Raw genomic sequence first — 25,187 nt, 5'->3', positions numbered from 1 at the left:
ATGTCTGGAAAGGATTGTGATAAGGAGAATTGCTCTACTCTTGAAGTGCCAGATTTCAAGAATGCTTTAAAGCAGTTCCAAATACTAGTTGAAAAAACAGTAGCTCAGAAGACAAAGGAGAGATTAGGCTTGCGTATTGAAGATGACGGTAAGAGATTCTCTTTCTGATGGAAAAGTATAATTTTCATGTGGAGAGGAGGTGTCAGAAAGACAAGACTATAAAAAAGACTTCAAATTAATATTCAAGCTGTGACTTCTTGATTTTTACAGGAAATAGGCAAATTGTGCTATGAGAATGCTTTTCTTCTCCTGTTAGGTCTCCTGGTCAAGTTCTAATGCTATGGTGATTGCTCACAAAATATAATTGGTGGAGTTGCCGCCTATATAAGTTAGCACAATGTGATGTTTCTAGTGATTTGTAAAAGCATGAACCAAATCAGTTATATAAATCCAGTTGCTTAGTTGTGCATAATCAGGACAAAGTTTTGCTTTTCTCAATGCAAGTGGCTATTGTTGCATGAAAGGATAAACTTCATCCCAGGACATCATTCAGGTTCAGATCAAAAACACAAAACTGTGGTATGAGTAACGGAAGAAAGAAGAGGTGAGAATTTTTCACCTATTCTTTTACCTACCTGTTTCCTGTCATGTATTGCAAATCAGATGGTTTTGAAAAGACTGAACATAAGGACTAAACTTTTTGTTGTTGTTTAAAAATGCCTTATTAATACATTGTGAGGAGCTGGAACTTGTATGCTATTGATATTGAAGGAGAAATAAAACAGGAGGTAGGGGGAATAAGGAAGGAAGCTGTACCTTGCCAGTTTTTCACTCTGTGGATATTGTTCCTTCCATACAGATGAGATGATTGACTATGATAAGTTCTATACAACCACACAGACACTTTTTGGTCCGGAAGTCAAGGATCATAATGTTAAAGCCTTTTTTAGGAAGATTAACAACAACCTTGATGCAAGGACAGAATGGTGTGAGGTAAGGATTTCCAAAACTTTATTAATTGTCAACAACTAATTGGAATCTTAAAAGGTAACAGTATTAAACTGTTGATTATGCATTGTTCCTGTTTTACAGGTAGAGTCTGTTGCTCATGAGCTCCATGGCATAAAAAATTGGAAAACAGAAAATGTATTGTTTTGGTTGATCTAGACAAAAGCTAAATTGAAGAGCTGGCTTAGAGTGCCTTACTAGTTGCTGTGTTATTCTATTCAAGCAGTGATGTTTCATTTTAACAAGTTGAAAGAGGCTCTATGTTTAGTTTGTTAGTACCCAATTTAGAAACTTGCATGTGTCCATTCATTGATTAAATCCAAGTTTCCAGGGAAAGATAGGAGGGTAAAATCTGTCTTTGGAATCTCTGTTCTGAAATTTTAGTGGTGATATCCATTCTGGTATGTGCCTTGAGAGCTGAAGGAGTTTCTATTATTGTAAAATTTAGTTCTTTCTAGCTTGTGTGATTCTGTGCCCTATGCTATTATAATCTTAGCTTTAGTGAGAAAAATCCTATGCTCCTAATGCCAAAACCTGCAATGTGAATCTTGAGCATCAGAAGATCAGTATTTGATGTAAATGGAAGTTGTAAATATGAAAATGATCTGTAGAGGCATCCCTAAACTATTCCACTACAGTGAGGACTAGTTCTTTCAGGCCATCATATCAGGGAAAGATTAAGTATGGAAGACCTTTGCTGAGCCCAGTCTTTCCTCTTTTTTCATGTGGCAAAACAGGTGGGTATTTTGCAAATGACATCATTGTCTCTACAAGCTTTTTGCTAAAAGATTCCCTGTACTGGATTTTCTGCTGACTATCTCTGGCTAATTTTAGACTTCTAAATATATCGTGCAAAACAGCTTAATACATGGGGGAGTCCATGCTGGTAATTCTAGCAGATTCATAAGGGCAAGATTTGCTCAGACTGTGCTGGCTACAAAATCAGTCCAGTAGTTTCAGCAAGCAAGATGGTTTTTTATTCCAAATATGCTGATTTTTGTTATTCCACTCTTTCCAACTCTGAGAGGTATCTTTCCTTATAAAGGCATTACACTGGAGGTCTGATAAGAAGGGTGAATTAGAATGAATTCAATAAAGCCTGGGTAGATTAAATTTTTATTTGTAGGTAAACTACTTTTCTACTCTATCTGTTTGGTACATCAGCTGAACTTCCAAATCAAAATTCTTATTAAACATTAATTATGCTACACTGGTTTACATGACTTGAGGAAGTTGGCCTCTCTTTTCTCTGAACCTAGGTCCTTGAGCCTATTATCTGGATGGACATGAATACATGTTAAAGCATGACCTAACTAAATAAAAACCTGTTTTCTGCTTGTTTGGTGAAAGGCCCTGAGTTATCTACCAGAACTGCTCATCCTTAAGCAAAGTTTGATATACTAGATTCCTGACAAGGCAGCAGGATCTGGAGCATGGAGCCTGAGTATGTCCAGGTCTTCTACTGAACTACTTCACTGATATGCATTGGCCTGAGGCAAAATCTCTTATGACTACACTATGCAATTTGTGCTCTGTGGATAAGTCTATCTTTAGCTAAACCATCAGAAATGCTTCCTCTCTTCTTTCTTTTTTCTCCTCAGCTTTCTCTCCTTCCTCTTCCCCTTTTCACAGGGAATAAATCTGCCCATTACTTTAAATGTGAAGCGTTAGAGATGTGGCAGCATTTTAGTAGAGAGCTTTTTAACCCGAGAATTCTCTATGTATTGAGTCTGTAATCCATTTTTGAGATGTAATCAATTTTTCTGTCTTTAAGGGCAATAAATAGCAAATACATTCATTCTTATGATGTTAATGAACCTACTAGTTAGATTAGACAAATCACATTTGTAACTTCCACTTGGATATATCCTTAGTTATTCTGTGTGAACAACAAAAGTAGCCTTGATCTTGCTTCAGCTTCCTTTTTATCACTTAATTTTTCAAATGTATCATTCATAACAATTTCTTTCTGTAACATTCTAAATAGCCATCACAGTTTCTCCTGTCTGTGCTCCAGTTTTCTAATGTTTTTTTTTTTCTCTAAAAGGACTGTGTTTCATCCCTATTCTTCTGAGTTCTCCCGCTGCTTTCGACATTGCTGAGCATGCCCTCAGTCTTGAAAGTCAAGGAAGATGGATACACGTCACTTTGTTCCTTTGATATCTCTCTTTTATAATTTTCTGTCTCTCCCCCAACCCCCTTTCCCAGAACTCTATCCCTGACCCTTTGTTCCTCTCTTCGTACTCCACAGATGTAATTTTTTCAAATTTACCTCTCCCTATCTGACCTCTCTTTAGCGTAACAAAGTCTTTCAAATATATTTCCATGATGTAAAAGATCATGGCCTTGTGTGAGTATTCCTATTTCTTTATATTCTTGATGATTCTCTTTTACAAGTACCTCAATGTTCAAAGGTTTCCTAAGTTTCCAGTGGTCTCCACAACAATATATCCACACACAAAGGACACTGTTTTATTTAAAAAAAAAAAAAAAAGTTATTTTGAATCTTCTCTTTAGTTAAATTAGGATCTACCCTTAGTCATTTACTGGCTTCAAAATTTAAAAGACCTATCCTGGACAGTCTAACAGCTGTCATTTATCAATGACTAGGGAAACTGACTTCTGCATCTCTTTCCCAAATGTAGTTTCCACATTGAAAGCTCTACATTTTTAGTTGCAAATAACTTAATGATGTGTAAATTGCATTTTGCTTCATCTTTTATGCTCTTTGTCAACATCTGGTAGACATTATGGGGTGGGACTTTTTGGGATCCCCTGTCTCCATGTTGGAGTCAGCAGAAACCATTTATGCAGCTGTAAGGGATTTCTAAGATGCTCTGTCTTTGGACAGTGTTCTGCCTGCCAGGCAGAAACAGAAGTTAAGATATCACACCGTCTCGTATCTAGAACTCATGAAAGTGAGCATATTTCATGTCCGTAATACAAGAAAGAAGATTAAAAAATATCTGTACAGCTGAGTGGGGCTGAACTAATTTCCTGAGGAAAGGTATAGAGCTTGAGGTCTGGAGAGATTTCAGCTGAAATACTGACACAGCCTGGAACAGAAATGAGTGACTTACCTGAATATCTTGTCTGGGGATCTCCATCATCATCAGTAAAAATGGAACATTGCCAGGATTAGGGAGGTGGCTGCAGGATAATTTTAAAAATGGACTTTTATGTTCAGTTGTTTTCAGGCAAATGGGAAACTACATATCTTTATGGTAAAGCTCTTCTTCTGTGTAGGCTAAATACTATGCTACTTTGAATGTCTCTATAAATATAGAGAAATCTGTTCTGGCTGCGTTTTGCTGTCTTTTCTTCTAGCTGAGGTCTAGCTGAGGAGGCACAGGTAGGTAAAACTGGAAAAAGGAAATTGAAGGTGACTATTTACAAACAATAGTTACAAGGCAAAGTTGTACTAACAGCTTTATCAATGAGATGGGTTTTGTTCTTAGAAGCTCTGTGTATGCTGGCTTCTTTCCAAACCTTGAAGAAAGATTGTGCCTGAGTAGCAGATCTCAGCAATCTAAAGTTGTATTGACAACTCATGGTTAAGGCAAAAATGCTAGGAAACTTACTCAAGGAATATTAAATGATAAAAATGTCAGATAAATATTTGACTTTGTATGTATAAACATATATTCCAGAAGCAGATTTATCATAAATTGCTTGGTTTGTTCTATTTTGTTTTGTTTAGATTTTTGGTTATTTCATAGGAGAAAGTGATGGCACATCTTCCCAGACAAAAGACGAAAACATGATTTTTCTTTTATCTGAAAAACAGCAGATTCCTCATGCAGGTGACTCTTCATCTTGTACCCCAAATTATTTTTTTTAATGCCATGTGTTGCACATTTTATTGAAAGTACAGTAATAAGATCTCGTGTCTGTCTTTTCTTAGTATTCATGCTTCTTTTTATGTGTTCCAAAAGATATGTTTTTTTACTAAATTCATTGCGTCTCAAAACTCCTTCTGCCTTGCCCAGTTCTCAGTTTTCCTAATCTATTTTGAAATTATAAATTTGCCTGACTCAGACTGTTTACATAGTTATTCTTTGCCTTTCTATATTTTCTAAATAATGTAGAAAGAGCTAGCACACCCATAATGCATTAATGATATTTAAAAATGCAACGTGTTTATTTAGATCAAGTATAGGATCACCTATGGTCTAATGCATTACTGCTTTGGAGTTGGTACAAATATACATTTAATGAAGAGAAAATATTCTTGATATTATGGTTCTATTTGTTTAGATTTTCTGTGTCTGCAAGATAAGAGTAATATTTTGTCATTGACAGTCCTCAGGCGACAAGATGTAATTACGAGTATAGTGAAGGTCCCCCATCTGAATTTCACAGTAACATCCTCTCAGAAAGGAAAACTAACTATTTTTGACAACCAGGTAATTCTGACTCAAATAAACTTTTTTATTATTCCATTAAGCAATATATATGGGAACCAAGTGAACTGTGATCTAGTGTGCAAACTTAGCCATAAAAAAAGGGATAGATATCTTTTTTTTTAATTAAGGTTAACTTTGCCTAAATTTTTAAGTACAATAGGAAATACACATTGTTATTTTCAACTACAAACCTACTGAACACTCCCCAGAAATTGATAGAAAGTAGAGATTAGAGATGGCTAATAAAATACATTCTTAACAGAAGTCAGTTTAATAGAATATAATCTGCATTTCTTTTTTTTTTTTTTCCTAAAGCTTTAAGCTTCCCTGAAAATATAATATGCTATTGGACTTAACTTTTGTATATACAGTGAAAACCACAGAATTAGCTATTTTCTACAGCTACTGAGACTGTCTAGAATGGACAGAAACATCCATTCTTTGCAAATAAGTTATTCAATACAGCAACACCTAGATGCTTGAAAGTCTTGAATTTTCTAACAGTCTGCAAGACACTGCTTCACAGTTACACCCCTCATCAGCAAAGTGTAAGAAGATCTGTACCATTTTAAGTAGAACTTCAGGTTCAAGATGCATTTAAAGTAGTATTTTTAAATGAGTCTCCCAGATATTACTATTTAGAGGTACACAATTCTAGATGCTGTGAGGTACATCACACATCTATGCTCATAGGCACTTTACTTTTGTAGAATTTTAATACAAACAGCTTATTAAAAATGGTTTCAGACAATATTGTAAAGCTTTTAAGCAGAATTAATGCTTTCTAGGGGTTTCAGCTACTTAGTTCATAATGCTTATGACGGGAGCATGTAAAGCAAGAAAGGACTCCTGTCAATGATTAAACAACAAAGCGATACTGCAGTTCTGGTAAATACTGAAATAATTTATTTGAAAGCCTAGTTCTCTGTCCTCCAGAGTGTTATCCCTCTTACATACCCATGAAAAATAATTTCACAAAGTATAACGTTAAAAATAGCTCTCTTGCCCATCCCCCACCTCCCCATGCTGTTTTCAAGTTGAATTGTTGCCTCCTCATAGACTGGACTGATGTCACTCTGACATCAGTGACTGCAGCATAAATGCTTTTACTCCCAGCTGCTTAACTTAGTAAATTAGAGACCTCAAATCTCACTTATAAAACTGAACATTCTGAAAATGACTGAGGCATTACAGCAGCAATCATTTACTCATTATATAATCTCTGATCTCAGTTGATTTTAGCAAATGAATTTTGATTTCATTAGAATTGCTCTGATACATCTCGATGCAAGGAAGACTCAAATTATTTTGCATTTCAGTCATTTGAGTCTTGTTGCTAGAATATCACTTCACGTCACAAAGGCGAACATAGAGTTGGCACTTTTAACGTCATTCTTCTTCTCTCAAAGACCATGGATTTAAAGAGACCTGGCGTTAAAATCTCAGCTTATGAGTTGTTTTGTCTAGTTTGGCTTTGCAGCATATTGGTAGGGGAATATGAGGATGCTTGCTCTGAAGTTGCTCCTGGGTGGGACTTGTGCCTTGGGTGCAGTGCATTGGCAAATAGACAGAGAGGCTTATTTTTATATAATTTTTGCATTTTTAAAGCACAGATTACTAAACATATGGTGTTCCTGGATGCATATATATCCCACAGAAGTCAGTGTGTTCCATGTACGTGAATGAATAATATTTGGTCTGATATAAATAGTGAATCTAATATGATACAGAATTTAACTGTGTCACTTCTGGGGCATTTGTCTGGTAAGGAACAAACATTCTGAGGAAGAGACAGGGCCATATTCTATTCATTCATCCTGGTGTGAATTGCTTTCCCATGCAACTAAGCTTTCCACAAGATCAGATTAATATTATTTGCTTTGCTCTTTGGAAAGCACATATAACTGGACAATTTCTTTAATGGTTGTGTCATATCCTTGGAGTTAGCTGACAATCTAGATGAGTTTTTATTTGATACTAGGTAGAAACTGAGAATAGATAAAAACTTGGAAAAAACCCACCCTAATTTACAAATAAGAATAGGAACAATAAAGAGGTTGCAAACCATCACACATCTTGTTAATCTATTACACTTCCACTAAATAAGAATTAATGAGATTTTTTTATCAGCAAATAAAGAGTGTTAGTCATGTTAGATGGCATTAAGAATGCTTAATTTAGTCTGTATACATCAGGAAAGCTTTTGAAATAGTCTCCTATTTCACCAGTGACAGGCTACCATCATCCACTGTGTAGATTGCTAGTGAATCTAATAATTGCCTGAAAGAGAGCTTGGAGAATTTTGTTAACCCTGGTCGCTGTGATAAGAAATCCCATGTTCTCTTACATATCTGCAGCCACCAGAAGTTGAAGTGAAGGCAAATATTCATTTGTAGACCAGCAGGTTCTCTATTTGAGGGCTAAGCATTGCTTTCTGCAACAAACGTGGACCTGATGTGCTTCAACACAGGTGTGCAGCTCTGCAGTATTAGCCATGTCCCGCTTACTCTAAAAGATGAGAGAGCTAGTTACCCTTCTTGAGATCCCAGGCATGGATGCTGCCTTGATCAGCACAGAAGACCTGTAGGAGTGGGCAGCCTTAAGGAAAATTTTCTGAGCACGCTTTAGTTAATGTTACTGTGCATGGATATTAAACTCTTGATTAACAACAGTTTTAAACTTTGATCAAAGACTATCCATGATGACACTGGGTATCACACTTCTATGGGAAGACAGACTTTGATCCTTGTTTCTTGGTTTATGAAACATGGAATTGCTGGGATGGGAATGAGGCACCATGGATTTATTACTGAAGAGGAACAGTGGCAAGAGGAGGGGAAAAAGCAGCTGTGAGTGTTTCAGAAGGGAGAAGGTTGAAACTGCTTTTGAGAACTGAATAATAGTTTTGTCAAAGGACAAAGAAAGTAACCCTGTCTGTACTGGATGATGGTGACAGGTATGCCTACCACTCTGTGACTTCAAACAGTTTAGATTTTGCGTCAAATACTGTGGTGTCCAACAATAGTTAACTTTGCTGAAAGATGCTGTACCAACATAGGCATTCCTATGTGCAGCCAAACGTGCTACCTCTACCTGATATTTTGTGGGCGCTAGTTGACGTCATTTGGGCCAGCATTAGCCTGGGTTTCTGTATGCCACATCCTGCCTCTTACATGAGCTGATGCTGTTCTAGCTATGAAGGACCAATGGAAGCACAATTCCACGAGAAGTACTGCTGATCTGTATTCCACTGTAAAAAATGGGTATATTTTACTTCTCAAAACAAAACAAAACAAAAACCATACAAACAAACAAAACCCCATGAAACTACTGTGAGAGAAAGAGAAGGTTTAAGTTCCTCACTGCATATAGGGGAACAGACAGTAGGTAGGTTAAAGATCTTTCTCAGAAGATCTTAACCACAAACTCTTTCTGTTGGCTATTATTGTTGTATTCTGCCTGTGATACAGAAGAGCTGATTGTGTTCAGACTTTTAGTTTAATTGCTAATTTGTTATTGTGACAACATATTTCTGTTTTTTTTCAGATGTCAGTTCTGGCAACCATCACTGTTGAAGTAAGTTAATTTTCCTCCTTCTGTTAAATCATTTGAATTAAAAATCAGCAGGTAGTAAAGTGAAATCATTCTAATGTGCATTATTCTAACAGGTCAAACAGATTCAATTTGTTCCTTTCAGTTACAGAAAAATTTGGGTAACTTGCTTTCTTTCATCTGATAAAAGGAAAGCTCAGATCAATACTGTTTTTTCCTACCAAATTGTCCTTTACCCATTACTTTTCCAGATTTTTTTCTTCTAAGTTCCACCACTTCAATTGTCACTGTAAAATTTAAATAAGAAAAATGATAAATTCATTAGTGAAAAACAGTTCTATGGTTTGCTAGGTAGATTGGATGGCTACACGGTATATACTTTAAAAACTCATTTTTAGCCTAGGAATACCACTGCAGATTTTAGGTAATCAGGTTCCTTGCAGACAAGAGAACTGTGATCAGTCTTAACAATGTGACCTGGCCTCTTACCCTAGAAGTCCATGTAGGTATCTTGTGCCAGGGAGCAGTGCATTTTATTGATCGTCTCTCACATATTGTGGCTGTTCTAAAACGCTAGAGAAATGCTCCAGACCACGGGCCCTACTACTCTGACTCAGAAAACAGATCTGGACCTGGGTTACATTTGATTTGTTGCAAGATCTAATCTGACCTGTGGAATTAATGCAGAGAGGTAAACTGTGAGAAAAACATTCCTAGAACCTATTGGCTTTTGGAAACTGTGACTGAAATCAGCTTAGAGGTTCTCTTACAGCTATGTTACAGGAGTGAATTTTAGTAGTTAGTTCCTGCTTTGATTGTAGGAACAACATCCCCCGTCCAAATATGCCAAAGTAGGACAAGAACAATGTTTGATGCTTGTCCCTGGTGTGGCAGCGTGATGCTTCAGTGCGCAGTATGCAGCTGCAGGGTCTCTGAGCACCAAGCACTAATCTTACAATAATTCCTCAGCAGACGTGGAGGTCTTTTTGCTGTGGCAGTAGGACAATACTTGGCAGCCATGGCAGGATTAGGTACCATTGAAGGTCATCTCTGCCATTAAAAATGTGAAAGAGGATATGTTTAAGATAAAGGTATCTCTCATTATGATGTAATACCATAATTGTTAAGATTGTGATTCCAAACAGACACAATAACGAAACTCGCAGTTTTAGTATCCACAAATAACACTATTTAGCATCTGTGAGCACCCGCTTCTATTCAGCTCAGCACCAGATCCGTGTGGCCCAGCCTGAACTGCTGTCTCTGCTGTCATGTGCCGCTGTCTCATCCTTTCCCAGCTGAGATGCCATTTTCATCTGGTTTAACATCATCATCAATACTGTCACCAGCTAATCAATGAAGCTATATATTTGTAGGCATTTGTAAGATAATTAATTCAGAGGAAAGTTGTCAGATTGCAAATCTACTATCCATTGATAAACAATGATGCATGTAGAGGGTGGTTAACAAACTGCAGAATAATCCTTAGGTGCCTCTACTCTCCACTGTTCAGTGTTCTCATTCTTCAGGTGTCTCAGAACAGTGACTTACACAACCAGAGCATCAGAGGTCCTGGCCCTGAGGATATTGAGCCAGAAAGGCTCAACACAGCAGTTCTAGGAATAGAGTCCAGTGGACTGCAGACATTGGAATTTTCTCAGCATGATGGTATAAACAGAACATGAACTATGAGTACAGATAGTTTACTGTTTTGTTCCGGGGATGTTATGGACAATAGGTTACTTCAAGAAAACCTGTTTTCATTTCTTGATGAGATTATGTGACTGAATGAAAATAATAGAAGCATAAATATAATACACTTAAAACTCTGTATGGTATGACTTAGTACCATATGACTTTCTGTTTTAAAATATGACCACTGAAAAAAACACTGGAGTGCATGTTAAATGCATTAAAAATTGTCCAGCTGACAGGTCCCAAAAATAGTAGTCAGCATAGAATCGTCATTGAATGATGATGGGAATACTGGTAGTGAAGAAGTTACTTCTCTTGAAGAATGGAAATGAAATGACTTTTAAATATGGCATAGAAAAGCATAAACAGATCCAGTGAATGAGCCAAACAAGCTGAAACAGAAACTATTGGAAATGAGGGAGTGAAGATAGAGCCCTTGAGTGATAGGATGGAAAAAGGAAATAATGAAAAGGTTGATTTGGTTCATCTGCCTGGTTTGTCTGTCAAGTATTGCAGTACTAAGAAGAGAAATTCTTATAGCTTTTGTTCTAAAGCTGAAACTTTTTGTTACAGTCTCTGGCAGACTGTTCTCTTCTACCAGCCACTTCTCAGAGTATTGAATTAATCTATTAATTTGTGCATTAATTTCTTCAGAACTCTCATACTATTAATTTCTTAGTAGCCTCAAGGCATACTAGGAGCCTCTTTTGGTCAAAAGCTTATATTTTGGATCTTAACAATAGAACACCAAGCTCTGCTGTTTGTACAACCTGAGGTCCATGAAGAAGAACTGGCAAGGAAGGCAGCACTAGCTAACTTGAACAATCTTTCAGTCTCTGTTAGGCTCTAAACTTCTCAGTGGACATTCTCTGGACCATGCTACACAGGAAGCCAAGCTTGGTTATTATAGTGGTATCTCCAGGCCTTAAATCCACTGATCTTTAGTGTAATTAAAGTAATTTCACTGGAATTATTAAAGGCAAATTTAGGGCAAATTTTCTTAAGATTGGAATCTTTCAGTTAGATACAGAAAAACATTTCTATTGCTGCCTGGTCCAGTGAACTTCAGTTTCTCTATGCTGGATCTTTTCCTGACTGGCAACTTCTAATCAACTGGTACAATAAACACATTTTTTCTGCTTTTGCTCTTGTATTATCAAATATGACTGTGCCTATAAATAATGCAACAGGAAATAAGAGGATAAATCTGGAGTGCATTTTACTAATTCTTGCTTTCTGCTGACCTATACAAATTGCATGTCATGTGTTGAAATCTGATTTTTTCAGATACTCTTTTAGACTGCCAGTTGTTAATTAGAAATATTTGTCTTCTATTGAGAGAAGACTCCTACAAGAGAAATTCTATCTTGGTTGAAGTCTTTGGTGAATGTTGTCCTCCTGTGGGAGTGTTCATTGCTTCTCAACCTGTGTCTTTCTCCTTTCACTCAAAGTTCATTGTGGTTCAGATGCTGTGAGGAAAATTTGAATGTGTACACCCTATGGTTTTATTTGTATTTGTATGTGTATTAGCCATGAGTTGATGTAAGTAGCCTTCGTATGGATCTTGTAAAACTTCATATGAACATTCTTCAAAACAGAAGTGGTTTTAATGCTTCTTTTGCCTCTGTACTTTCTCACTACATGTGATGCCCTGCAAAACCTCTGCAAGATGCAGCTCTGTGACTGCATCATTACAAACCAGCACTACAAAATAATAGCTTAATTGCAAACATAAAACCAGCTTTTCCATACCAGTTAGGCATCTAACACTATTGTAAGGACTCCAAAAAGCCACTAATAATAAAATCTTTCAGAAGAATTACCAAGCAATCCATAAGGCGCCTGCAGGGCTGACATTTTCCATGTGTTTATTGTAGAAAGCTGCACAAGATATCCTTCTAAGTGTATTACCACTTGCCCACAGGCCATTAGGAAGGAAAGAAGCTTGCTCCTGTAATAGAAAGTTGATATCATTCTGTCAGGATTTTGGACCCTTTCCACTAATAGCAAAATCAATATTGTGTACAACAATGGAAATAAAAGTAGAAGCATCAGCAGTTGCTTTGAGTTCACGGTGGGTTTAGTCTTGTGCTTTTGGTTTCTTAACTCACTTTGTGGATATAAACTGTGTCTTTAGCAACATAGGTCCTTGTTTTAGCTGCTCATGAAGTACTTCCACTGGAACTGGTTTTTAGAGGTTACAGGTAGGTATAGATTACTTGAAGAATTGCCAAAAAAGTATTGTTTAAGTCTGTGTCAGATGTTTCTTTCTCACTTTAATCTAGAAAACAAAGTAAGATGTTTCAGTCAGTGTTATTTTAGAGATGTTCTGAATTATTTGAAAATAATAGATAATTATGCCATTGAAGACATAACAAAAACCACCTTGTATTTCAATACATGCACTTAATACAGGAGATAAATATAAAGGCCTATATAATAAACTAAGAAATAAGATTGCTGAAATGGAAATGAAATGAAGCATATTCCCTATCAATCCCACTCTCATTTAGGAAGGTCTGCTACTTTTTTGGGAAAAAAAAATCAAACAACTATTAATGTTTCAACAACAAAAACAAAAACAAACAAACAAAACACAAACACACACATGATTTTAATCTGCTTTACCATGGATGTTGTAGCTTAAATTTCCTCTGCTCAGAGTGCTTTTTTCAGTGTCACCATAGTGCAGCTAACAGTATAGGTGTATTTTGTCCTCTCATGTATAACGTCTGTGCACCTGAGGTGAGTCACTGATAACAGAGGTTGAGCCTGGCACCTTTGTAACTTCATGTATGATCTGTGCATGGAGTTAGAACTCTCAGTACCATTACGTGGGGCTAGATCTAACAGCCGCTAGTGCAGGGTGTGTGGAATTTATGTGGAGATGGTTTAAAATAGTACTTAAGTAAGAAAGAAGGCTATACATTTACATACAATATCCTTCCTTATTAATCCTTTTTATTTTCACCAGGATACTGATTGGATCGCTGGATGTGATTTCCTACATCAGCTGAAATTTGTCGTGGCTGTAACAACTGAAAGAACAATCATTGTCTGGGACTATAAATCAAAGGGGAGACAGGTAGTATGTTGGGTCAGGCAAGTGTTAAATAAGAAGCCTGAAATATATTAGTCTTTGTTTTCAATGTGCATTCACATTCCTTTTGTCTAACAGGATGAAGGCATTAACATTTCTCTTTATAGGAACTCAGTTGAACAGTGGAATTTATACTAAAGAAGGAATAGCCTTCCCACAGCAAATGGGGTTATTAGACTGTCTAAAAAACTTGGAAGAAAGAGGAAAAATTTGCACTATGTTGCAAACAGACCCCCAAATAATTTATTTTCTATGTATATCTAATGCATGTGTGGATATATATAGCTAATGTGGATACATGTGCGTATGTGTTTCTCAGAAAACATTAAGAATCAAGGGACAGGTTTCCCAAGGAATTTAACATAGACTCCTTTGAGGTAACTTCTTTGCTTAAAGAAAATACTGCTTCATATCCTGCATTTTGTTCGGGACCTTCCAAGAGCAAAAGCATCTTGATGTTGACAGTGTGTATCCAACCAGTTAAAGTTTTTTTGAATGCCTTATTACAAAATACAATTTTTGCAAGAATTTCTGACCCATACCTTAGATTTTTCCTCCTTTTTTCTGGGTCTTTTCACAGCAATTCTGAGTTGGCTGAGAAGATTACATGAAACAAAGTAAAAATTTTAGGACAAGATCAAACCTTAGGATTTTTTTTGTTGTTGTTCTCAATATTAAGAGGCCTCACCCCAAGCTCAGACAGATCAGTGGAAGTATTCCTGGCAATCAAATTGGAGTCCTGGGAAAGAAGGCTCAAAAGGGTATTCTCCAGTCATTATTCTCCAGGTTTCCTCCAATCAGTCCATCAGTGAGGGCTGAAGGTGCCCTGTGGCTGAATGGGAGCAGTTCTCATTGGAGACCACAGGAAAGATGTGTAGACAGTTCTATATCTTGGTAATGTCTCCTTTAATGTTTCTGTGCTACACTGACAACATTGAAGCAGTTAATTCCTATGGCATGTGAGGAGTTAATTTCTATGCCAGTTCAGGTTGGCAAGGATGCTTTAGTCAAATAACAGATGGAGTCAGGCAGTAGAACCAATAAACAGTATAATGCAGATGACCCAAAATTCCATTCCCAGGACTTCTCAGTCTAGCAAAATACCACAATGGCTTGCAGCTGTATTCATTCTCACTATCTCAATTCCTTAAAAGTCAAACACCTGCCCATATAAGTACAGGCTGTGTTAATAATTAGGACTCTGATATAATTTCTCTCTCTGCATTACTGCAGCATTTTGTGGTTTGAATAATTCTTTTATTTGCGTATTTCACATCTTCTTGTAGACAGCATCTTGTTTCTGAACAGGAAACCATGTACAGTCTTAGCAAATATAACATCCTACTTAGCATGGTGAGATCCTCCCTAGAATATGTAATTAATATTTTCTTACGGAAATGGAAAAGGCTACCTATGAAATAAATCCTCACTGAAAACCTTAAATCTGCATTTAACTTCACTTGGTGATGATCTTCTATGAGTTTCTAATACCAGGAAACAGCTGTCACAGGGGCAGCTTGAAAAAAAAGTTAAGAATTGAATGTTGATATAAGTAGATAAGCACAATATGTTCAGTCAGCTTAAGGCCTTGTGTGCAATATCTAAAAATCTACCATATTTCACAGAATAATGGCTTTATCATCAAACCGATGGAAAATGGTCTGCTCTGTGTTTGCACGGTGACTAAGTCAGATGACTTGGCTAAGGATACTATCCTAATGGGAGATGATAAGGGTTATGTTTACCTGCTTAATGTGACTGCTGATCAGTTTGGATTGAAACGATGTAAAGGCAAAAAAGAATCACAACTACAGGCCCTGGACTCCAAAACTTTTAACATGTAAGTTACTCTTGATAAAATATTATCAGTCTGGCTTTTTTTTTTTTTAATTTGCGTTTTCTCTGGCCTAAATGGAGGATTAGCTTTTACACATAAATTAACCTCACCTAACAAAGACATTTTTTTGAACTGCAGTAAGTTTGGTTTGCTTGTTGTTGTGTGAAGGAAGTGCCATCATTTTCAGTAGAATATCTTACAAGAGATCTTACAACAGAGGGGATGTAGAGTATAATTCCAGAGAACTCCTCACAATTGCTGTTATCCAGTTTGCAAAAGGCATGGCTTTATTTTGCCCAATTAGATGGAAGTATAGTTGCTACTAGAGAAGAGCAGGATTCAACTCTAACTTTAGCTGTGCTTGCATTTGAGCTGGAAGAGAGGTTCTGCATCTGCCCTGGATATTAAATGCTAGCACTGGTTGTGTATGATCTCACTGCACCTATGGGCATGTTACAGTAGATACCTGTATATCCTAATAACATCTCAATTTATATCCCTAGTGTTAAACGCAAGCTACATGATGACTGGGTTATGAAAGTCAAGTATATTTCTGAACTAAATTGTTTTGGATCCTGCTCTTCAGACAGCATTCATTCATTTATTTTGGATGACATAAAGCGACTAAAGGACAATTTGTAAGTATATGTCATCTTTTATAACTCTGCAGAGATCAGTGCCTTGCAGGTTGCCATCCTGTTGTATTGAAGCTATGTTTTCTATAAGCATTGTTAGTATAAAAAAAATACAGCTACTTAAATACTTGAATATTACTGTTTGTTAGCTTTTAATGTAGGAGAGGACTGTCCATATGTGTTCATCACTCACAACCCTTAAAAATAAGTTACATTGGCAGTATTGTCTACTCCAGCTTCTCCTAGGCAGGCAAATTTTAGTTGAAAAATTGATTGCTTTGTTACGTGTGTATCATGTATCCATTCATTTTAAATTTATATTAAAACTAAGTTTCATTTACAGTTTCAATTTCACAAGTTTCAGTTGCACTAGCTTAAATCAAGAAAGCAAATTATACTGAGGGCTGTGAAATGGATTTACTATGAAGTAGGAAAGGAGTTGTGGCCTCCTTATTTGTGTCACATCATTCCTATGGCACATCAGTGCTATAGCTGATTCCAAGCCTTTCTAGAGTTTATAGCCCAATTTAAAAATAAACAATACAAATACATTTTGATGTAAAAAGAAACTATAAATAGCATACAGATAGACCTTTTCATTCAAATATCTCAAAGCAGTGTAAACGTTAGACCAGCTTCACAATTTCTCTGTGAGGTACATCCAGAGATTAATAGATTTTTAAGGCTAGTAGCAACATTTATGTGAATCTGTTTTATCTCTTGTATGACACAGGCCATAAATATTCACATAGTATTTCTTGCATCCATCCAATAACTTTAGGTTTTATTAGTGTTAAATGTCTGTTGTGGGTAGGTACAGTGAAATATGAAATAATTATAGCTTTTCCAAGGTCACATGCTCTGTCAGCAGAAAAGCTGAGAAATCCTATTTGATTTTGCTGGAAGTTTTGAAAAAAATAAGGATCAGTTTGAGAAGAAAAGAAAAAAAAGACTGTAGACCCGAAAGTGTAGTCAAAAGAATATATGCTACCACCATACACCATTAAGAACATTAAGTGCAAATATCTTGTCAAATCTTTTTCATTTAACATTGACTATAATTGTGTCTCCAATTCCAATAAGTAGATTTCTCTAAGCAGCTCCATGCAGCAGCAAAATGAAATTATATTTAGACAACTGAAAAATTACATGGCTGTTAAAATGAAATTAATAGCCCTAAAAATAGCTATGGATCAAATCACTTTGAAATGCTCATTGCATAAGTAATTGTGGTTAAATATATGATTTACTGGTACTAGCGTAATAAATTTCCCCAATTAACTTTTCAGCAAGCAATTGTTACTGTGCTTGAAGAGGAATGCAATCTATCTTGGCTCTGATGTGGCCATTAAGTGTCTTTGTGGATAATGGCTGATGAGTATTTTCTTGTAAAGTGCCTAAAAAAAGGGAGGTATGGTGGGATCATTGAGTGCTTCTGCTGCAAGGCCAAGACTTGGGAAGGACTTCATACTGCTGAAACCTCTTATTCACTCTGATGTTAGAAGAATGTCAAGATGGTTCATTAAAGAGCCAATAGACCATTATACAGAAGTATCAATTTTAAGAAATGAAGGAAAGATATGAGAAATACTGACGAAATCTGCCAATCACAGATTTAAATAAAGTACTTGCTATTTTATACCATTAAGAGCATTAAGTCTCCTCTGCTAGAGCTCTGAAAAGAAAACTTGTCCCTCTAATAGGGAGTGAACAGCCTTTTATTTACACCTGCCTAGAAATAAGAAACTCTTTCATTAATCCTCAAAGTTTCCATAGTCTTTTGTCAAATTTACTGTCATCCCCAATTGTGCTTTTCAATATTCATGGCTACTCTCTAGCCCAGAATAAATGAACTACCTACTTGTCTGTATTTCAAAGAAAAAATCTAAATGTGCACTCATTTAATTCTGTATAGCTTAATTACTCTGATGGTTATTGTTTCCTGGGAGAGAGAGATGTTAGCCATGCTATTGCCAACTCCTAAAATCAAGAAAATATTCATTTATTAGTGGCAATGTATGAAACATGGAGAGACAAGCAGAAGTTGCACAAACAATGGGTTTAGAAGGGACTCCAAGTCAATCTCAGCCTGTGTTGTTTTTTTTGGAATTTCAGTGCTTTTGTAGTGACTGCAACAGAATAATTCAGTTGAATTTCAGAAACTTGCAGTCTCTTCATGTTATTGTACAACACAAATAGAGACTATGCCTTATACAGTACATTATACATAAGCAGCAGCAAAGCAACTGCACTTACTTTATGCAAAACAGAGGCCACAATAGACCTCCATGTCCGAGACAGGCAAAGGCACTTGGTTTGATAGTTTTCCTCAGCGATGAACTACTATAAGCATGCAGATGTGTGTGAAGGCTTACTTTGGCAACAGCTACCATTTTAGGATTCTGTTTGGAGTATAACTGATAAAGGATTCAGGTGTTCAAGTCAGAGATTTGTTACTTTAATGGAAAGTGTACTCTGTTCCCATTTTATTGATCCTACTATCTCAGTCACTGTTATAAATCTATTTGGTTTTTAATAAGAGATTGTATATATTATGCAAACAGCTATTCTATATACTACAGAAAAATAAAATAAAACAACTGTAGACTGTATTTTCCAAATGTTTCTCATGTGATTTACTGTTTTATTAATTATTACAGACCTGTAAAGGAATTTTCTGTCCCTAAAGGGGTCAATGCCTTCACATACTGTGCAAAAGCAAAAGTCATTGTCACTGGAGGTAAGTACTGGGTTTTTTTCCAATATATTGTTCTGAAAAGTGACAGGAATCTGTCAAGGGCTCAGTCTGGGTTTGATTCATGTATCGTGTTATTTATGTAATAAAACAGAACAAGCAGTAGGTTAAACTACTCGAAGGCACCTTTCCAAATCACGGTGGTGACTGTCGTGGCCAGGTTATACACATTACTCCGGTAGAATCAGCAACAACCCCACCTTTTCCTATAATTCTTTGGCCATCCTTTCCTGTTTTAGGCAATCACATTGGGCCATCTTAATACTTTCTGTTGCTCTTCTCTCTGATTGTTTTTCCAAAAAGCTTTGCTGTTTGTTCTTTCTCCAAAAGCAAATTGCAGAAATAGCACTCTTACATCCATTTCTTCCCTGTTATCCAATAATTTTATGAACCTTTCTGTTGCAGTGGTCATATTTCATGCTGCAGAAATGCATCTGGAGTCTGGCAGCAGTCTTGTTCGTATATTCTGTTTGACAGGGTGGTGTCCTGGAGTGACATCAATGCTGCCTATCTCCAAGTCTTCAGTACAAGAGTCTTGCTTAAAACCAGAACTTGCTTAAGACCAGAACAGTTAAATAATTCAGGAATCATAATATATAGATTTCTTTGTGACATGTGTCAACATTTGTACAAAGTATATTTATATGTCACATTCAGCAATTATAATAAAAGAAAAAAAAATCCAACATTTGATTGCAGGCTAGCTTCTAAAGTATTCAGTGGAGATAAATCTGCTAACCACTCTATTAAGCCCCAATCCATTGTTATTTAGCCAGGTATATAACACAAATAGTATGCAAAAACCACACTGTATTATTACACTAAGAAGTGACAATTAAAAAGATACAAGCAAACCTGGTACAGAGTTCATTTTTCATGCTAAAAGCTAGGCTTCTTCAACCAATAAAATTATAAAAACCTGATAGTGGCCTAAAATATGGAGCCCATAGTAATTTAGCATAACTTTTCTGTGTAGCATTTTGCATTAATATTATACCAAATGGTAAACTGATATGATTTTCCTCTTATTCTGCATCCATTTGATACCAACTATTTCTTAATCATCACCCCAGGGAATAGCTGCAATTAAGATCAAATTATGTATGCATTAAAAGCTGGAGATGTTCAGTTTTAAATTATATGATATATCAACTTTTAACTCTATTCTTTCTTCAAATCTGGCTATTGTTCTCCTGTGAGCAGTAAAGTAGAAGACAAATTATTATTGATTTCTAAATCTAGCAGTAGAAGCTTAAGACTGATAAAAATAAGTCCTCTGCTTGCTTAGCATCCTTTGTGTATTCCTGGCACAAGTGGAGTAGTTGGTAACATCATTGGTATTGACATTTTCAGGAATTCCCAGGAATCCTAGTTACAGAAATCGTATCGCAGGACTCCACTAATACTAGCCTTCACAAGCATGAGCAGACTCTTTTCTATGATGCAATCTAAGCTTAAGAACATATGCAGACAAGGCAGCACAAAAAAAGAGACATTGTCCAATATGATAAAAATACAAACTTGTGTTGACCAGATGTCTAACTGTTCTGAAGAGGTTTTGCAGTCATTATAACCCAAGATTATTGAAAAGGCAGACTTGAAGAAATTATGGGTTGTTTAAAAGAATAAGGGGTCCTTCTGTGTGCAAGGAGCAGCATAGAAAGAAACCAGGACTTATATTTTTCTTTTCTAGTTTATCAGGGCATGTGAAGCTAAACCTAGTTTTTTTTCCATTCAGAAATGCTATTGTTCTCAAGGGGGTTTCAACACCACTGAAATGCAGACATCTCAGCAGACTTTTGTAATACCACACAAATTGCAAAACTGTGTGAACAAGGGAGACAATTTGACAAAGGATCACATGTTCCAAGAATGCATTGGAATCCATAACATCTAGCTAGAATAGAGCTGTGGTCATAGCATCTGACTTTTTAAAAAACCCTAAACACATGCTTTCATAATTATTTATCTTGGAATGGAGAACACCAAACAGAACCCATCATGATTCAAATCATTGATTTCACAGAATGTTAAAAAATTGTTCTCTGATATATAGATAGATAATTAATCTTCTTCAAGGTTTTATTGAATGTGCTTTGTGCCCATGTCTTCTGTGTCAGGATTCTGAATCCTGGAGGCATTTTTGGAGCACAGAGAGAATAAATGTTCCAGCAAATGTTCCAGTGAAGCAGTGGAGCAGCAAATGTTAGTGCCAATCTGGCATTAGTCCAGTGGAGAGAACATGCCTACTATAGCCAAATGCACCATTATCTCAACATCAGTAAAAGGAACAAAAATGAATCCACTATTTCACATAAGAAGCAAACAGCATTTTTAATGTAGCAAAAGGTTTTCTATCCTAGCGAGACTTGTTCTTCCTGTTAATATCTTAAATTAAGAACATGTATTAGTGATTCTATTCTCACAAGAAACTCTCTGTGCACTATCCTCCCCTTCAGACATCTTCCATCACCTTGGGAATATAACGAACAGAGCAATTAGGAAGGCTAAGAAAGACCCTTTTCCTCAAAAGCTCGGCAAGTAGGTAGTTCGCTGGTCGGATACTATCAACAGCTTCTACCTAGTTGACTGTCATTTTGAGACATGAGAGTTTCCATTTGGGGCTGCTAAAGGGCACGTTGTTGAAGCAGTGCCTGTTCCCTCTGCTTATAACTTATCTCACTAGTCTCACTGGAGGCTCCTGCCTACCATATTTCATGTCCTTCTCTTGACCTCATGGAAGGTCTGCAAGCTGACCTTGGTTCTCAGCAATGTACACTGGCCTGGTCACAAGGGTTCTGCTAACTTACAGGACATGTCTGTGACAGCCTAACGCAGTATCTGGGAAGGAAGGAGGGGCCCAGCATGTTCTGCAGTTTCCCCATCCAAAAGGGATTCACAAACCTCTTTATAGCCTTTCTATGCTACTTCCTGCCATGCTTACATCATAGGCAGCTCATCTAGAATAGTTCTGCCTGAAAGGCACCCTGAAGCTGGTTCTCATTGATGTTACTGCTGGTCAGCTGCTCATCCATGGCTCCCCTTTCCTATGCCAAAGTTATCCCTCTGTTGTGCCAATACAGATGTTTGCATGGTTTCATACTCAAGTCACACGTTTGAAATGATCTGGCATAAAACCAAATTATTTTCTGTTGTGGCTATTTTAAGAGAAGATCATTTCTCCAATGAGCCACTCTCATTTTGAGAGAGGCTACATAAACAGTGAAATCAATTTAACTGAGAGGACAATAATGTTTAATGGAGGAAAAGGGAGATGGGGTGCTCATAAATGAATCACATATTGCTGTGTTAAGCAGCAAAGGAATAGATCTCTGTGGAGAAAGAGGGAGGGACTGACCAATGACAGAAGGCTGAGCAAGCTTAAGGAAGATGCCTGGAGGGCAGACTGGAAGAGCCGACCTTTGACTGTTCTTTGTTTACAAAACTGAGCTGAGCATCACAGTCTTGAGGTTAAGTGAATGTTCTTTTGGGGCGTGTAATTCTTAATCTATGGTTTATTTGGCTTTTTGCACTTCACTTTAAGCTGAGAAAAAAAAACCCTCAAATTGAAGTCTAGATAAAATGTATCTGTTTCATTTACTCTGTGTCAAATTAGAGTATTCTGGTAATAGCATACAATTCGTATAATTGCAATATTTGCCAAGAATTGAAAGTTAAAATGTAAATTCATTAATGTCAAATTTAAACTGGGCTCATGCTCTCTTGAAACTTATGTGAAGCATATTAAATATTTCAGAGCACTAGGTACAGTGATGTTTACATCACTATGTAAAACCCAGAGTTTACTAGTACATTTTTAACATCTTTGTGTTTTGAACTGTTTCTGGAAATTATTATGAAAATACTACCAAAGGATTCATCTATTATGCAATCAAGGATTATTCCCTAAAATTGTAAATAAATTTAATGTTTGAACATACAAATAAATATGAAAGACCTAATTCTCATTTACTTAAAGACACAAAATCACTCATGAGCCATTATTGTTTCCTATCTGCTTTCAGCTTTCATATGTGTTCCCCTTCCTGTTCTGCACACCCACCCTCTTCCACAGAGGTGCTCATCCCTTCATTTCCTGGCTAAGTGGACACAAATATTATTTGACATTTTTGTAAATTAGATCTTCAAAGGAAAAAAATCTGAGCACCAGTTCTATTTCTGCTCCCATAGGTCTAGCTCATGTAGTGTACCTGATCACATCCAGTGTCCCCGATGTTCCTCTAGCAAAATAAAAAGGCTTAGAAAGGCAAATCAGTTATGTTGTTTTAATACAAGTTTGAGGACAAGCTGGAAACCAGCCCTTAGAATTAAAAATTCATATCCTTATGTAGGAGTTGCTTACATGGTGAAAGAAGAGACTTATCAACACTAAACTCTCCATTACAAAGCTTATTTGTAATACCAGGGACTATTTGGTCTTTCTGATTATATATACATTTTTTTTTTTCTTTCAGGTCATGACAAACTGCTTCGTTTGTGGCATCCAGTTGTTAATAGTAAGCCTTCAGGGAAGCTATCAGGACACCAACATAGTATTGTGGAACTTGTGACAAATGAGAAAGATCAACAGGTCATCAGCCTTTCCTCTACAAAGGTAAAACACTTTTCTTAACTTCACGGAAATCAATGCTATAAATGCAGGTAGGAATCTGCTTTTGAATAAGTCCTTCTGATAGTATCTAGTCCTAATCTCATTGCTTGTTGGTTCTTTTATTTTAATAATAGTGGAGTTTTAGCTTAATATTTCCCAATTATTTTATATTGAGAAGCAAGACTAACATGGAACTATTTGGCATATTTTCTTTCTGAATGTGACAAAAGAATACTTGCGATAGTAGATATTAACATTCTGGTAATTTCTGTATTAGTTTGGCAACTGCCAGAATTACAACATAACCTGTACCTGAATGCTTCATTTGGTAGTGTTCACCTGTAAAAACCTCCTACAGCTTCATCTACTTTTTTCTCTGGCTGTCAGCCTACTAAATCCATAGGTGTTGGAACGAATAAGGACTCAGCAAACAAGTCGATTCAATGTGAATCACGCTAAAGCCATTTATTACAGAAACAAGTCTCCTTATATACATAACTATATACTAATCACGCGTCCACGCTTCAAGCATGGATTCACTAAATGAATATCGTGGGCTGTCCGTGTGCTGGAGTCTCACTGATGATACGTCCGATGATTCACGCCACGCCAGGACCCCGGTGATTGTGGAACGCCCCTCTTTCTCACAGCAGATTCTGTTCTCAGCTTCCTGAAGTGGCCTTGAGGTTCCTTTGAGCCAGACTAATTCATCAACAAAGTCTTTATCTACCAAAACCCCCTCCACACATAGGTGGGTTTTTTCTTACACTGGTGACTCTATGCATTATGTGAATCTATTGACCTCTTTCTGAAGAATGTCTTTTACAAGACTTACTGCTCCAAAACATTGTCCATTAAGAGGAATACTAATAAAATCAATAACAAAACTTCTTCAACCAAATATTGCAAGATTCTGCTGGAAATGGGTGGGGTTCCTTTAAGTTACTGGTGGAATCAGGGATTGGAGACAAATCAGGGATTTCTCTCATTTGTCAAAATGAGACTGTTTAGGAGAGAATAAAAACTTCTAAAAATATGCGCAAAAATAAATGAGAAGCCTCTGAAGGGGTAGTTATGAATGGCTATGGAGCTCTTTCAAGAGCTGTCCTGTACGATATTTTCAATATTTAACAGTATTCAATATTTTCATTAACATCTGCAATGGTGGAATACAGAGCATGCATACTAAATTAACCAGTTGTCTCAAACTGGGTAAGGCTGCAGGCACTGGGCAGAATTATTAAAGTTCACAATGATCTTTCAAATTGAAGGTATGATCTGTGGAAAATAATTCCTACAGAGCCACGAAGACCTAATAGAGTTAGTCTATTGAGATATCCATCAATCTCAAAGCTTTCCAGCATTTTGTTTGGTTATGTAAGAATTACTGAGCTCTTTATTCTCTCCATGCTGCTCCTCTGCCATAACTGCTTACCACTGCTCATTGAGGTGCCAGTAAATATCATGTTTTCATGTCTTTAATCCTATTCTTAAAACAACCCACACCCTTCTAAATGTACTGCTAGCTGAAAATAAGTCATTGGGAATCTGTCATGTTCACATAATCCTGGAGTTATAACCCTTCCC

At 36.6% G+C, this 25,187-nt stretch overlaps 1 protein-coding gene across 1 annotated transcript in view; it reads left to right on the top strand.

Moving 5' to 3' along the window:
- Positions 1-25,187, top strand: part of WDR64 (WD repeat domain 64) — a gene marked incomplete at its 5' end in the record, with an annotated part of 60,079 nt that continues 34,892 nt past the window's right edge. Inside the window, 10 exons of the mRNA XM_082048937.1 lie at positions 1-148; positions 860-993; positions 4,709-4,811; positions 5,311-5,414; positions 8,961-8,990; positions 13,636-13,746; positions 15,387-15,601; positions 16,102-16,236; positions 18,894-18,973; positions 23,464-23,603. Coding sequence (XP_081905063.1) covers positions 1-148; positions 860-993; positions 4,709-4,811; positions 5,311-5,414; positions 8,961-8,990; positions 13,636-13,746; positions 15,387-15,601; positions 16,102-16,236; positions 18,894-18,973; positions 23,464-23,603 — 1,200 coding nt within the window. The remainder of the gene's footprint in view (positions 149-859; positions 994-4,708; positions 4,812-5,310; positions 5,415-8,960; positions 8,991-13,635; positions 13,747-15,386; positions 15,602-16,101; positions 16,237-18,893; positions 18,974-23,463; positions 23,604-25,187) is intronic.

This window comes from Streptopelia decaocto (genome assembly GCF_964273445.1).
Source record: "Streptopelia decaocto genome assembly, chromosome: 3".
NCBI lineage: Eukaryota > Metazoa > Chordata > Aves > Columbiformes > Columbidae > Streptopelia > Streptopelia decaocto.
This window is presented reverse-complemented; position numbering and strand designations above follow the sequence as displayed.